The 14251-nt window shown below is 52.4% G+C and overlaps 5 protein-coding genes across 5 annotated transcripts; 1 reads left to right on the top strand and 4 right to left on the bottom strand.

Moving 5' to 3' along the window:
• Window positions 1-346: 346 nt before the first annotated feature.
• Window positions 347-825, bottom strand: COCVIDRAFT_114875 (hypothetical protein; the record flags this gene model as incomplete). The annotated part of the gene is made up of 2 exons (XM_014695190.1): window positions 347-747; window positions 774-825. 2 exons carry the CDS (start codon window positions 823-825, stop codon window positions 347-349), a joined length of 453 nt encoding a protein of 150 aa, XP_014550676.1.
• Window positions 826-1317: 492 nt separating this feature from the next.
• COCVIDRAFT_31659 (hypothetical protein) lies at window positions 1318-3887 on the bottom strand (the record flags this gene model as incomplete). The annotated part of the gene is made up of 2 exons (XM_014695189.1): window positions 1318-2909; window positions 2960-3887. The coding sequence occupies 2 exons, from the start codon at window positions 3885-3887 to the stop codon at window positions 1318-1320; spliced, it is 2520 nt and encodes an 839-aa protein (XP_014550675.1).
• A 1399-nt stretch (window positions 3888-5286) lies between these two features.
• COCVIDRAFT_42879 (hypothetical protein) lies at window positions 5287-5984 on the top strand (the record flags this gene model as incomplete). The annotated part of the gene is made up of 2 exons (XM_014695188.1): window positions 5287-5409; window positions 5820-5984. 2 exons carry the CDS (start codon window positions 5287-5289, stop codon window positions 5982-5984), a joined length of 288 nt encoding a protein of 95 aa, XP_014550674.1.
• Window positions 5985-7074: 1090 nt separating this feature from the next.
• Window positions 7075-8873, bottom strand: COCVIDRAFT_20937 (hypothetical protein; the record flags this gene model as incomplete). Its single annotated transcript, XM_014695176.1, has 3 exons — window positions 7075-8245; window positions 8295-8654; window positions 8704-8873. The coding sequence occupies 3 exons, from the start codon at window positions 8871-8873 to the stop codon at window positions 7075-7077; spliced, it is 1701 nt and encodes a 566-aa protein (XP_014550662.1).
• A 4254-nt stretch (window positions 8874-13127) lies between these two features.
• Window positions 13128-13969, bottom strand: COCVIDRAFT_31656 (hypothetical protein; the record flags this gene model as incomplete). Its single annotated transcript, XM_014695187.1, has 2 exons — window positions 13128-13719; window positions 13791-13969. The coding sequence occupies 2 exons, from the start codon at window positions 13967-13969 to the stop codon at window positions 13128-13130; spliced, it is 771 nt and encodes a 256-aa protein (XP_014550673.1).
• Window positions 13970-14251: the final 282 nt, after the last annotated feature.

Here is a 14251-nt window from a genome sequence, read left to right as displayed (position 1 = left end):
GTGTGTGTGTGTGAACGTGCAGGTGTACGGTGTGCAGGCGTGCGTGTGTGTATGTGCGGTGTGACGCTTCGTGCTTAATTTTAGCTGTAGCAATTGTTGCTAATGGGCTATGGAGCTGCTGGGGAACGTTACGACATACATGCGTCGAGAAGGAAATGGGAGACGAGGGGGGGTGGGGATATGCAAGCTGATGTTGTTTAGAACTATGGGGGACGGGGCGGCTGAGGCCCGCCAAGTGGCCGGCTAGGTATGGGGGAGGGAGGGGAGGAAGTGCCAGACAAACCTACCAGCCTATGTCACACCCCAGAAAAGCAAAGACCTGCGAACGCCCAACTATCCCACACCCTCATCTCCTCCTAGCCCCGGCTGCAGCCCTACGCTCTGCCGTCCGAATCCCGCTGGGTGTGCAGCTGTCTGGCGGTTGTGCAATGATGCTTGCAGTTGTGCGGTTGTTCGCGACGCTGCACGTATCGCAATCAAGCGAGCATACAGTACGGCAGTCGGCCGTCTGCGAGCCCCTCCTCTCTCGTCCCTTTCCACTCGTCCACCAGAAGCCGCCACACGACGCTGAACCACCATGACCGTTGTGCTTTTTTGTGCGCTTATTTACCACCCCAGTGCTGTGCCATACAGAGCCACCGAAGCGCGGGACACCAACTCCGCATGCACACCCTCTTGCCTCGACGCGACAAGGATGTTCTGATTGTGCCGTTACGTCCATGGGTGAATGTTGACCCCACCAGCTCCCTTGGAGCGAGGAGGGGGTGCTGAACACAACTCCCGTCCGGCCATGGACGAACCAGATGCAGAAGGTGACAATGCCATGAGCAGCGTGATGAGCCCTTGCCGCTGCGCACATACACCGACAACCACGCCTCAATCAACCCTCTGTTATGTGGCTTTCACAAAAGAGCACAAGACTTACCGAGGCAGCACGCCCCCCGCGCACAGCAGCCCTTCACCACGAAAAAGGCCTGGACAAGCAAGACACACCACCATTTCTGTGACAAAGCCCTCGTGCCTGTCAAGACTCTGGCACATCTAACGCGTATCCTTGAATACTTGGTGACAATAGTCAAAGTTTGTTTCATAAGACAACAAGGTTTAGATTACCCATATTAGCTCCTAGCCTGGGGTATCCTGCTTATAGAAAAAAGGAGAGCTGACTTGCTCATATTCGTTCAAGTCGTCATACATATACAGGTATAGTGGAATACAAAAAGGAAAAAGAAAGGGGTATATACACCAAGCCTGCCAACGCTATGCACAAGGGAACAGATAAAGGAAACGGGGGAAGGTCGTGTGACCATGAATGCTTTACAGAGCGTAGTTCTCGGCGTGAAGGAAGATTTCGTCGCGCCCACTGTCATTCCACACACTTCGTTGCAACTGCGCAACAGTCTCGCTGACACTGATGCGCATTGCCGGTGGTCCGCACACGAAGACACAAGTGCGTCTGCCAAAGTTTTTACTCAGCCCCCTGAGTAGATACGGTATATCTGGGCGTCCGTATTCTGTGCTCCATCCGTCCTTCTTCTTGACGGCGGCGGGCAGAAAAGCAAAGCGCATCAGGTTCTTCTGGAACTCGGTGGGCGTCGAGGGGAAACCAAAGTCGAACCCTTGTGTAGTCTCAGTAGGGTTGTGGACGATGCTGGGGGCCATTGCCCCAGAGCCGGCCGCGACAGCCTGTGAAATATCAAGAGAAAGATTACGCTCCTGACGGCGGGCAGCCAATCCGCGGGGCGCTGGGGCAATGAGGTCGGGGTTCGAGCTATCCGCTGACTCTGCGGAGATACTGCCGTTGTTGTGGCTGGGGCGTGGTGGGGCCAGATGGCCCCTGTTGATAGGCAGCAAGTGCGCCTGTGGGAGAGCGGTAATGCTGTCTTCGTTCTCGCGTCGAAGTTCAGACTCCTTCTCTGGGTCGCCTTGCGCTTCGTCGCGGATAAGCGCTGAGTGTCGTTTGGACGAGATGCCGGACAAGCGATGTTCAGCGATATTTTGGAAAGCGTCGTTGACCTTGTCGTGGAAGTAAAGCGACACTGGACGTGTCGGTGTCTTTGCACTAACCAATCCACCAGCAAGGTTGCGCTTTGCTGCGGTAATGTAGAACTGGCACTCTACTGTCTCGGGTGGTGCATACTCTCGACAGATGCGAAGTTCTTCCTTGAACCACTCCATCGTCTCAGGACGCTTAAGGGCCCAGATGACGTGGATCTTGCGTGTGACTGCCTTGCCGTCGCGCATCTTCTTGATCAAAGACAGGAGTTGTGAGACGATGGCGGTGATGCCGCTACCGCCAGCAATAAGTACAACGTCATCAAAGGCTTCAATGCGTCGTTGCATGCCTCCATAGGGACCATCGACAAAGGCCCGGTAGGTATGCCATGGACCATGTTGGAGGGCTTTCTCACGGACCTTCCTGGTGAAGCCACCAAATGGTCGGAAGACCAAGACCATGTCACGGTAGCCCTCACCGTATTCTGAAGGAAAATCTTCGCTGCAGAGCGAGGCGATGGTAAAAGGGTGGTTCTCGAATACAGAGATGCCAGGCATGCGGAGATAGACGTATTGTCCAGGTCTCCATTTCATCTGAGTTGGAATGGTGATCTTGATGGCGTTCTCTGGCATGAGGGTCACGGCACACTCGTCGCCTATGAGCCATGACATACGTCCTGGACGAGTCCAGTTGAGGTAGAAGAGCCGCATGATGTAGGAGAATAACCATACGGCAACGGTCGAGAGCAGATAGTCCCAAGATGTTAGGTAGTTGTTGCAATGCCAGAACATCATGCCGACGAAGACAATGGAGACTGGCACATGGAGCGCTACAAAGAGCTCGTACATTCGGTGACGGAGAGGGGCGATCGAGTGCATACAAAGGAAACACAGGGGAACAAGCGCCGCGATACCTATGACCTGTCAGTCCCTAACACATGATGGCTGAGAATAGCAAACATACCTGTGCCGTAAATGTACATTCCTTCGTTCTGTTGGAACAACTGTTTGAAAGTTTCTCTCGCACCCTTTTCCCACACCGGGGTAACGTAAAAAGGAACGGTGTGCATGATGCTGAGACCCAGACAAATGTACGCTGCCCATCTGTGCAGCACATTCAATCGTTCGTGACTGATGCCAGTCACCATGGAGATGAGGTTCGCCTTCATTGCAAGCGCGACGATCCAAGGCATGAGAGCAACCGCCATCATGCCAGAGCGAACTGCCAGTGGAGGCGAGCCATAAGCAATGCTTTCCCAGAACAGTGGTTGAGGGAGGGTGCAGTAGAGTACTCCTAGGATCAAAGCAAGTGACACGATCACAATTGTCGACAAAGATGGAAACACAATAGGCCTCCATCCTTTCTTGATCTGAATCTGTGGAGTCGGTCGATAGAAGATGAATCGGAAAAAGGCCACCAGGTTGTTAATTGGGCCCACTGAGGATACACTAGATTGCTGTTTTGGCACACTTGGTAGCGGGCCTTCGCGAGGAAAGAACTTCATGGTGGACTTGTCAGTATCAAGTACTGATAGCTCGTAGTCTGTGGCGGGAGATGATGTCTTCGAGGACTGTAATACCTCTTCTTGATGTAGTGCTGTCCGGATCTTGTCCGTGAATAGGTGGTAGTATCGCATGAGTGCCGCAATTACCAGCAGAGGTATACAAAAGTAGACATATGCCAACGCATATTTTCCACTCTTGTCCCATGGGTCGACGGTGTTTGCTTCTATCAAGCCGGGCGGACTTGTGCTGTTGAACGGGACATGCACCCGCCGTAGTAATGTTGAGACGGATTCTGCGATGTTGTTCTCGGCGTGCGATACAGCGATACCCAGCTGTCCCATGGCCACGCCTGTCCGCGCCATGAGAGCTTCCCGAAGGGCTGGCATCTTCGAATTCGTGTGTGGTAATCGTAACAATCGGCGTGGTGTTTGTTTCGTAAATCACCTCTGCCAGCAGAAGTTGAACCGCAACGTAGACGCGTCCTGGACCGGCGAGTAATGGGTTTGAGAAGGTGCTTGCTTGAAGGACATCCGGGGTCCCGGTTCTACATGGATGATGACAAGGTCAAGGCTCGTTTATTGTGACCATGCGCTCCCGCGGCGCGGCGGAAACTGTATCCAGGATTGATATTATGCTGCGGTGTGTAGGATCGACCCCGTCTAGTAAGAAGCTAGGTCCACCTCTTGTTTTTGCTTTGCAACGACGGTATCCGGTACAAATGCTCGTAGGTGTTATCGAGACATCGGACGGGGCATGGGCGCTGAAAATCAGATAGCGTGCGCGAGCAGGAGCCCAGTTCCTTAAGTCCTGTGGCCAAGTGGGGTGCGGGTGACTCGCAGGGGATAGGATTGTCGTATCGTGGCAGCAAATGGAGAATGATATTCTGCCGCTCACCAAAGCCCACGCTATTGGGCCAAGATGTGATTGCCAGTCCAGGCCGGGGGCGTCTCAAAAGGGCAATCTAGAGCCTAAAGCGCGCCGTCACACTCGCAGCGTGCATCAAAACACATTAGATTATCCAAGGGCTTTGCAGCTATCACCGGAATGCGCTTCATGCACTGGGCCTTGGGCTGTGAGTGGCGAGTAGCGGACGGCAAGGAAGCGGACCGATCTTGGTCTTCCCTTTTAAGCGAGAGGCGCTTTCGGCTGCATCAGGCACCTCATGCTATCAGCGTGCTCCATCTCTGTTCCCTTTTGACATACGGACGTACGCACAAACATGACGGTTCTCCATGTCGAGCAGCCTTTGCAGGCGTTGCACAGCGCGCACTGCCATGTCGTGTACGTGGCCCTCTTTTCCATCTCATGTGAGACATTTCATCATGTCGGGGCCGGAGCATAATCCTGCTCATCAGTCTAGGGCTCTAGCGTAGTCGTCGAGGGAACAAGACAGAAGCCGCAGTCGTATCACAGACCTTTGCCTGGGTGTAGGGTTCCCGTCCGTCGGTAGGGCCAGCTCCGCTTGGTGGATTAGCGGATATCAGCATGGGGCTTGTCCTTCGTTCGCATGACCGCTGGATGAGCGAATTGGAGGAATTGGGCCCTGAAGGCCCTGCTCAGGCTGCTTGCAGCCATGCACGGGAAGAGCGAGACGGTGGAGCGGGGTGGTGGTGTTGCGAGCCTTTGACTGGACGTCGATGGACATTGTAAGCGCCGGCCACCCTGACTGGGACTAGCGTGCAAACAAGCTTTTCGAGGCCCGCCCGCCTGCCCACATCCGATCCTGGTTGGCTGCAAATCTCCATCCAACTTTGCACACCGTCCAGTGCTGCGATGCACTACAGCATGAGCGTTGAGCTCGCCGCAAAGCTCGGCACATGGCTTCAACAAGTAATTGGAATACTTGGTCAAGAGCTTCACCATACCGCCGAGCTTCGGCTGTCTTTCCGCTCCCTGACCCAGGCACCTGTCCGGTATGCACACTAGCAAATGCCACCAGTCCCAAATGCCACTCTGCGAGCTCGCATTCGTCAAACGACCAAGAAGCGGTCACGGCTCGGCATCAATATTCGTACACTTGGTCCGAGACGATGAAGATTCCATGATGCACTCACTGCCTCAACGTCATCGCCTCGGCCGCCCAAGATGTGACCCATTTCGCATCTGATCTCTACTCAACCGAGTAAAGTACAAACAACCAGTCCATCACCAAGCAACCGTTAGCCGCTCTCTGGACCCTTTCGAGGCCGCCCCGCACGTTAACGCACATGGAAGATGCCTAACCGCCAGCCCTACGACCTCAGTCCGCCCCAAGGCTATTCGATTAGGGCTGCGAGCCTTGAAGCTGTCAGCCCAAAGTGCCGGATTTTCAGGCACAGGCTCGCAATCCAGACTCGTTACGCGCTCGCACATTGCGCAATGTGTCGCTGGCGGCTGCAACTCTAATCGAACATGCTATATTGCCACATCTTAACGTGTCTCCCAAGCTTGCAGCCACATGTTATGCGCATCGTGAGCGCTTGGATGATGTCGTGGGCGTCTAGATGGGCCTCGGGGCGCTTTGGCCCGGTTCGAACACATTGTTGCTTTGCTCGTGCTGCTTGGCCATGTTCTCAACTTGCTTGCATACCAGACGAACGTGGGGGTTGGGCGAGCCGAGGGCGCATGCCCTCAGTTCAGTACGGTGACAGCTTCGCGAAGCGCTGATAAGGACATGGCAGCTGCAATATCCGAACACAGATGCAATAGCACTTTCCGTACGTATCCAATGCGAGAGATGTATCCTTTCAGTCCATAATCACTGCCCCCTCTCCAGCACAACAGTCGATCACTCTCACGGGCTGAATGAGCACCCCTCGTACTCGAGGCTCGTTCAGCACCTCGGATTCTGTGTATCCTCGATGCGCAACGCCGCTTGGGACGTAGTGTACTCTAGTTCATCTTACCTGCAGCAAATGTTTTGAAACTTGCGCCCAATCGGAATCCCGCATGGGCTCCTGCCCATGCAGTGTGACCCACCTCACGTGTGCAAGCTCATATACCGACCCTCCAGCCTGCCGGACGCTGGACTCTAGCCTCTTAAGAAGCTGCTTGTGCGGGTCCAAGGGTTCTTCTGTGTACACTGTGACGCTGTATCGGGATATGTCGTGTTACTCTGCTGATAAGGGAACGTGTGTGTGTGTGTGTGTGCGCAGCTATTCTTGGGTCCCTTCTTTTTGCGCTTCTTACATTGACAGCAGTGCCGTAGCCAAGGGAGAAGAACTAGTGATAATAATAATACGCATGTTATACATGAGTCTGCGAATAGCTGTTCCACGGGTTTGCGCTTTCGCTGTGGGTACTTCTGCACGACGCGGTAGTATCAAATTACTTCGCATATGCAGCTACTCGGTTCCATTCGTCCGTAGATATTATCGTGGGAAGCCTCATTGCTATTTTCAGACTTTGGCCATGTTGACCACTGTGAACAGCATGCTCGACTGGAGTCTCTCTCTCACTGCACTGCATAGATGACACAAAATAGTAGTCACGGTAAGTAGGGAAGCAAGGCAGTAATAAGAGCAGGAAAAAAAACTTAATATTTTGGCAATCTATGAGAACAATCCATTCTCCATAGCCATATATATGCAAACATTAAATCTCCGCATGCGTCGAGATGTTCCATTTCTGGAGGAGATTATGCCTATGCCAAAAGCTCCTATACTTCTTACCCCAGAAGAAGAAAACAGGCGCGGTAATAATCATGCCGCCCGCGACACCGCCAAAGACGTAGAAGACCTGTGCAGGCCCCTCGGCGGCAGCCCAGTTATTCACAAAGTAGGAGAAGCCGTAGAACAAAAAGTTCTTGAAGACCATATTGATGATGAAGACTTCGGAGCTGATGTCGCGGAAGGCATCGAGGACGTAGGAAGAAGCTGCGATGCACGCGATGACGATGCCGAAAAGGTCCATGCCGTGGAAGAAGGCAGTGAGGTAGAATGACGAGCCCTTTTGGGCATAGTGGCCGAATAGGCACAGGCCGATTACTATGGTTACGGAGGGGATCATGGCGAGGAGACGGTATTCGGGCTCGTAGACGCCGTTGTTCTTCTTGGCACACCATTTGATGAGAGGGTCGTATAATACTCCGATGAAGACGGAGCCGATGAGGCCTCCGAGAAAGGGGCCGAGGGAAAGGTAACCGACTCCAGCTGTGCTGAGCAGGTATGGCGGTGCCTGGAAAATCTGAGCCATTACGTATGATTGTGCGACGAAGAAGGCGGTCAATCCACCGGTTACGATGACCATCCATAGAACAGCCATGTTGGTGCAGACGGCGAAAGGCGCAATGACGAGCTGCAAAAGGTTATCGTCGGAGTAGGTTCCGGTGAAGATGGCCAGAGATTGGACATATGTCTTTTTCGGAGGAATGACAGAGCGAGAGGTAGCATTTGTCTGCACCTTTTCAAAGTCATCGCTTCCTTCCTTCTCGCTGCCACTCGCTCTCTTTTGTTTTTCGCCCTCGATAGCGGCAAGCTCGGCTAGGTTTTCGTTGGAAAGCTCGTCGATGTCATAGCGGTGGTCGCGGTTGTAATTCGTTTCGGGGACGAAGAAATAGAGCAGGGGGACCTCGATAGCGACAAAGGGAACAAGAATATGGAAAAGGTAGCGCCAGCCGAGGTTCGTTGCAATGGGTCCGACAATGATGGCTGAGAAGTTGGATGCCGCTCCGAGGATGAATTGGATAAATGTCATGAAAGCTCCGCGTTGGTGCACAAAGAATAGGTCACCAATCATCGAGACAACGAGGGATTCAAAAGCGGACCTAGTGGACAGTCAGCATGGCTTGACAGGTGCGCATGTATTAAACTTACACAGAGCCACCTTGAATGATGCGGCCGGCCATGAGGCCCTCGTAGCTATTCGAGGCACTGCCGATGACAGTTCCGAGTAGGCCGAAGAGTGACGCGAGAATAAGCTGAGGACGCTTTCCGTACTTGCGAGACAGCGCGTTGACTATAGGTCCAACACCGCCGGTGACCAGTAGCATGTATCCTGAGATGAGGGTAATGTCACGAACAGACTTGTTAAAAGTTTTCGCAATGACCACCAAAGCAGGAGACAGGAGCGGAGAAAGCACGGCAGCATAGAGGACTGATCCATATGCCACAATCATCATAATGACGAGCTTCTGGGTATGCGGCCAGTTGAGTGGATCATTAGGATCTTCAGACCTGTTTGTTTGTCAATCCTGCTGTTGGCTGTGGTACCTGACAGACTCACGGCTGTGGAATGAGAATAATTTCTGAATCTTTGCCAGTGCCACGTTTTAGTCCGGCGGGAGGAGCGGTTCCTTCAGCGACATTTGTCAGAGGATTTTGATCCTCGCTCAAGACCACAGTTGCTGGAACATGAGCAAGGTGCTTATCCTCGGCGATTCCTAGGAACCCCATGATGAGCCACTATACCAGAGGGCGACTTGGGGAAAAGAGTGCAATTAATAAACAAAGATATAGTAAGAGGTTGTACAGATACGAAATGAAGATAGTGACCACTTTGAGGATGACGATGCCTGGTAGGCGAGAAAATCTGGGGCAATGCGCATGTTAATAAGTATATGCTGTCCCCAGTCACTTGCCAAAACATCCGTTGTCGATCGGGCCAGGGTGACATGCGCCAACAGGTGGTCTATTACCTAGAACATGTTCAGCGAAACACCCCACACAATTCTTACACTGATTGCATATAGAGCCCCACAGAGGGTGATCGGCAATTCATTTGCTTTGGCAGGACAAGATTGGGGAAACGGGCCTATAAGCACGTGGATCTTGTTACAGGGAGACAGTAGCGCGTCTTCTGTGTTTGAAGGCACTGCAGGGCCACGTTAAATGTCCCAACATATGGATATGCATGGCTTTGGGTGTATTTAGCCTGTACTGCAATGCTGTTGTCTGTCAGCAGGGTGCAGACCTGTATTCTGACAAGCATGACATGTCTGAATGGAGCAGATATGTACTTAAGGGAGATGCAGAGAAGATACTACGTACAAGTGCTTTTTCTCGCTTAACCAACTGCCATGAGGCCAAGTCGAGTAGCTCAGCCACCCCGGATTTTGCGGAGTGTGAGCACGCTAGATACCCCGCAAAAGCCCCACAGCATCTGTTACACGTATCACAACACTGCGTAAGAAGACGGAGTTTGGTTTGGTCCATCAGCGCCACACTAGTTGCCAGTTGTACGCGGTCTATACATCTTCTTACCCCACGATCTTTCGCATGCTAGCTGTGAGAAAAGCATGGGGCGCGCCTGAGACATTGCGGATGGAGCTATTGATTTCTTTTCCACCTGTTCCGTGGGGCACAGGCCAACCCATGGCAGTACAGCATACCTGGTTGGTTAGAAGCTTGGGGTACGCAAGCCACTACTACTGTCCTGATGCGTGTGGCTTTGTGGGGGATTGCGAAAGTGTGGAGGGTTCTTCCCCGATGGCTGGTAAATCTGGGGTAATATGGGGTACATAGGTAGTATTACTGCCGTCAATGGACTCTTGGTCGACAAGATGACCGCGGCATAGCGACAAACTAATCCACAGGCAAAGGGGCGATGTGATGCTCAATAGCCAACAGCCACAGGCTAACGGAAGCTCTGGAATGTATGAGTCGATCAGGTGATGTCTTTGGTATTGGATCACAAGAGATGGCTTTGTATGGCAGTCTCATGAAATGAATCTAGTCGTGAAATTGAAAGCTTCGGCACAGAGGGTGGTTTTACCGTTCTTCTTTTCTGTCTACATCATCAGCCAAACAAGGCTGCGAGATGCTTTCTCCAGACTATCAATTGGCTGGCCAGATGATATGTACGTATGCCATGACTCCTACTTCTATCTTCCCCAAGCCTACGCCGATACGTGTAGATATAAAGAGTGTGTGTTGATGTATTGCAGCTGGCAAGATAGACGCGTTGAAAGGCAGCAGGAGAAGTGATCATCTTCGGCGCTGGGGGTTACCTCTACTACTGTTCTTGGCTCTTCCTTTCTAGACTTCTGCTTCATCGGTTTCGAATCATAGGTAGCGTAAACGAGATGAAGAGGAAAGCAGTGCTGAAAAGTGGGTAGCTGGCATACCTCTTGGAGGCGGCCATGAAGATTGCCCGGCTAGATCGTGCCATCACTGGCTAGGGCTCTAACCTCATTCTCACCATCCTCATGCAGTGTTGGAGTAAAGGTTCTTTTTGCCTGTGAGAAGGTCACCACGCGATAGTGGACCGTCCGTGCTCCTCCGTCGTGCTTGCCGCTTGTGTTTTTACCCCACAAACATAGTCCTCTTACTCCATCCCTTGTATCCTCACGCATGAAAAGACAACCTGCCTTTACCAGTGATGGCACAGAGGCAGGAACCTCAGATGGCATTCCAGTGTGCTATCTGTGATGAGGCCTTCATCACCAGGGCTGAACTAATCCGCCATACTGCAGCTCACTTTCGCCATACTACACCTCACTTCCGCCACGCTGCACCACCCGGACTCCTTTGTGATGTTTGCAAGTGGGATTTCGATGACTCACACGCATTGGAGCTTCACCAACGTCAAACCGGCCACGGCACGTCTGACTTCTTCTGCGATAGATGCAACCGACGCTTCATCTCGCAAGCGAGCCTCGACGATCATCGCAAGCCGCCATTGGGGTGTGCCGATACACTCAAGGAGCCAGAAGAAATGGCAGTCTTCTGCGATCGTTGTGAGAAGACCTTCAGCAACCAGAAGCGCTTTGGCGAACACCGAAGCAACTTAGCGAACGCGTGTGCCGACTGGAAACACACGCCGCCCAAGAAACAACTACAGTCGGCTTCAAAAGGCTACATTGACTTGGACAAGCCCAAAAATGATTACAGTCAGGTTGTCAATTCCTATGACGATCTCACGCAACATTCAGATGGGTCGACGAACACCGGCAATGGCGAACTACGATGCAAGGACTGCAAGAAGAAATTCCAATCTCAGGGTCATTACAACAACCACTTTCTGGCATGCATGCCAGGCGAGTCGCGCTTACAGCCTGATCATGTCATGGGAACTTACAGCAAAGGGCTTCAGGCTACACCTTCCCCTACCGAATCATGGCCCCTGCCAGTGGCAAGGAAGAAGAAATCTGCTCGACGACTAAAGGCTAAGGCTTCTAAGCATATGCCAGTACAGTCAGTTACATCGGAAATGGGCAAGCTTGCACTACCTCAAGAGCACCATGCCTCGCCCGCCACTTCTGCTCCAGCTACAGATACTGACACACATATCTGTAATACCAAAGGCTGTGGGAAGACTTTCAGGTCTGAGGCTGGTCTCAAGCAACACAAGATTGATATTCATGGTGTTGGCGGCCAGAAATTGGATATAAGCGGGCGCGACTCTTGGATGCTTAACGCGCGAGAAAGAGAACGATTGAAGCAAGAAGGTCTTCTACGAGCACCGTCTGGGCCAGCTTATGGTCATAAGGGTATCAAAGCTCCCGCTCAAGCTCCTCAGCCCCTTGCCCTCCGACCGTCCATAGTACCCCCTGGGGAACGCCCTGCACCAGCACAACATCATATGCCGCCAGTTCAAGCAAGTGGTGTGCCGGCAATCACAAGCATGGGCAGTGCTGCCGATATGGAGCAGGCCAAGCAGATCCAAGTGCGAGCTCTACGCCTACTGATTCAGTCTGATATCTTCATACACTATGATGGCGGCATGACTGTCGGTGGTATCTGTTGGACCAGAATCTCTGTCGCGAAACAGCCCGAGGTTGTCGGCATGCTCGATAACATGTGCCACTTACCCAAGATGCTTCAAGGCGAGTATGTGCCAGCACCAAAGGCATTCATGGATGAGTACAAAGTCTACTACGATCTCGCCGACTTCGAGCCGTGCCCGGTCCAAGATCCAGTAAAGCCATGCTTGGGTGTCGTTGCTCTCTCATGCAGCAAAGTCGTACTTGAAGGTGGCCGTCTCGAAGTTGTCAAGATTGCAGCTATCGATCTCGTCACATGCGGCATACTCATGAACCACCTCGTATGTACCGATCCGCGCGCACACGTCACCGACTGGCGTTCGACAGTCACCGGAATTTCTAGCTGGCTCGACATGGAAGCAGCTCGAAATGCTGGCTACAAGATCTTCAAAGGCTGGTCAGCAGCCCGAGCAGCCCTACAAAAGTATGTGGATAGTGGGACGATCATCGTAGGCCACAACTTACGCTCAGATCTCGATGCTTTACGCATAGTTCATGGCCGTGCCATTGACATTACAAAGGTGGTGGAAACGGCAGCCAGCGGTTCACTGAGCAAGGCACAGTTGGCTCTGGATAGCTTGTGCCGCGACTATACTGAGAGAAATCTGCCAAGTCACGCTGTGCACGGCCGCGATTGTCTCGTGGATGCGTTTGCGATTCGCGAGTTTTTACTCTGGTCTATCAAAAATAGGAAGAAGTTTGAGAAGATTGCGAAGCAGAAGAGTGTGGATTACCAGCGCATTCGACCTGCTAGGGATGGTACAGCAGCACCCTGAAAACGGAATAGTCAGCGAGTATGAAATGCGTCGCTCATATAATGTAATGGAGGATGAAGGGGATGGAAGTGGGAAAAATTGAGCATGTACACACAGTGAGACGAAACGGGGTAGGTAATGAGAATAATATAATGTAATTCCCATGAAGAGAAGGTGACACTTGCATTACTCTAAGCCTTCGCCTTCGCCTCCTCCTGCTCCTTCTCGACAACATCAACCACAAACGCACCACCCAGCAAAATCGCCGGCTCCTCGATGTTATGATGCTCATAACTCAGCGTGCCCACACCCCCGGCCTCAAGAATCAAACTCGGATTCTCCTCTAACCGCTTCCCCACCCAGCGTGCCGCGAGCGCCCTCAAAATATGTCCATGCGCCACGATGAGCACATCATTCGGTTTCCCATCTTTGCCAAACCGTCCTTTGTGCCATTTCTCCCTCAGCTCACCAATAAACGCATCAAGTCGCGCCGTTACATCCTCAGGACTCTCGCCGCCTTCGCACCCGTCGCGCCAAATATCCCAGTCCGCACCTAACCCGCGGCTTTGGCGATCTTGCTTGATTTCCTTTGTGATGCGGCCTTCGTAGTCGCCGTAGTCCCATTCGCGGACTGCCTCTGTGACTTGTATTTTAGCGTGCGTGCGTATGTCGGGCCTGTCGTCTTGTTGCGATGACGAGGATGGAGACCAGGGGTATCGATCTTTGCAGCCGAGGTTGAGGAGTTCGAGGGTTTTTTGGGCGCGGGTGCGGGGGGAGACGTAGCTATGTTATTTCCATGTTATTTAGTGTCTTTGAGTTGGGTTAGGGGTGTGGTAAAGAGAATGGCAAAATACATGTGAGCTAAGTTGCTAGGTACGATTAATCTGTCGTCGCCTACGAGGGCTTTGCCTGTTGCTCGGACGCGCTTCTCGCCGTTTTCGGTCAAGGGGATGTCCGAGACGCCTGTGTGTCGGCCGTTGAGGGACCATTCTGTTTCGCCGTGGCGGATTATGAAGACGCGTGGGTCGGGCATTTTTTTTTCTGGGCTATTTGTTTATAATTGTATAGAGAGGGGAGACGATGCGTCGCGTTGTTTTCAATTGCAAGAGAAATTCATGAAAAGATATGCGCTGGAGCGGAACTCAGCAGAGCAATCAAACAACGAAATTAGACGAGAGAAGTAGATTGAGCAATTGCGAAATATGCGGTAGCTGTCGGAACGACTGTTGACTACTTATGACGTCTGCTCATGTTGGTAATGGTGGGGCAGGTCAGGAACGCCATTGTTACGTTACCCCACCATGTCCCTAATCTG

The sequence above is a fragment of the Bipolaris victoriae genome (genome assembly GCF_000527765.1).
Source record: "Bipolaris victoriae FI3 unplaced genomic scaffold scaffold_173, whole genome shotgun sequence".
NCBI lineage: Eukaryota > Fungi > Ascomycota > Dothideomycetes > Pleosporales > Pleosporaceae > Bipolaris > Bipolaris victoriae.
The sequence above is the reverse complement of the archived record's forward strand: the minus strand, read 5'-3'. Positions and strand labels throughout refer to the sequence as shown.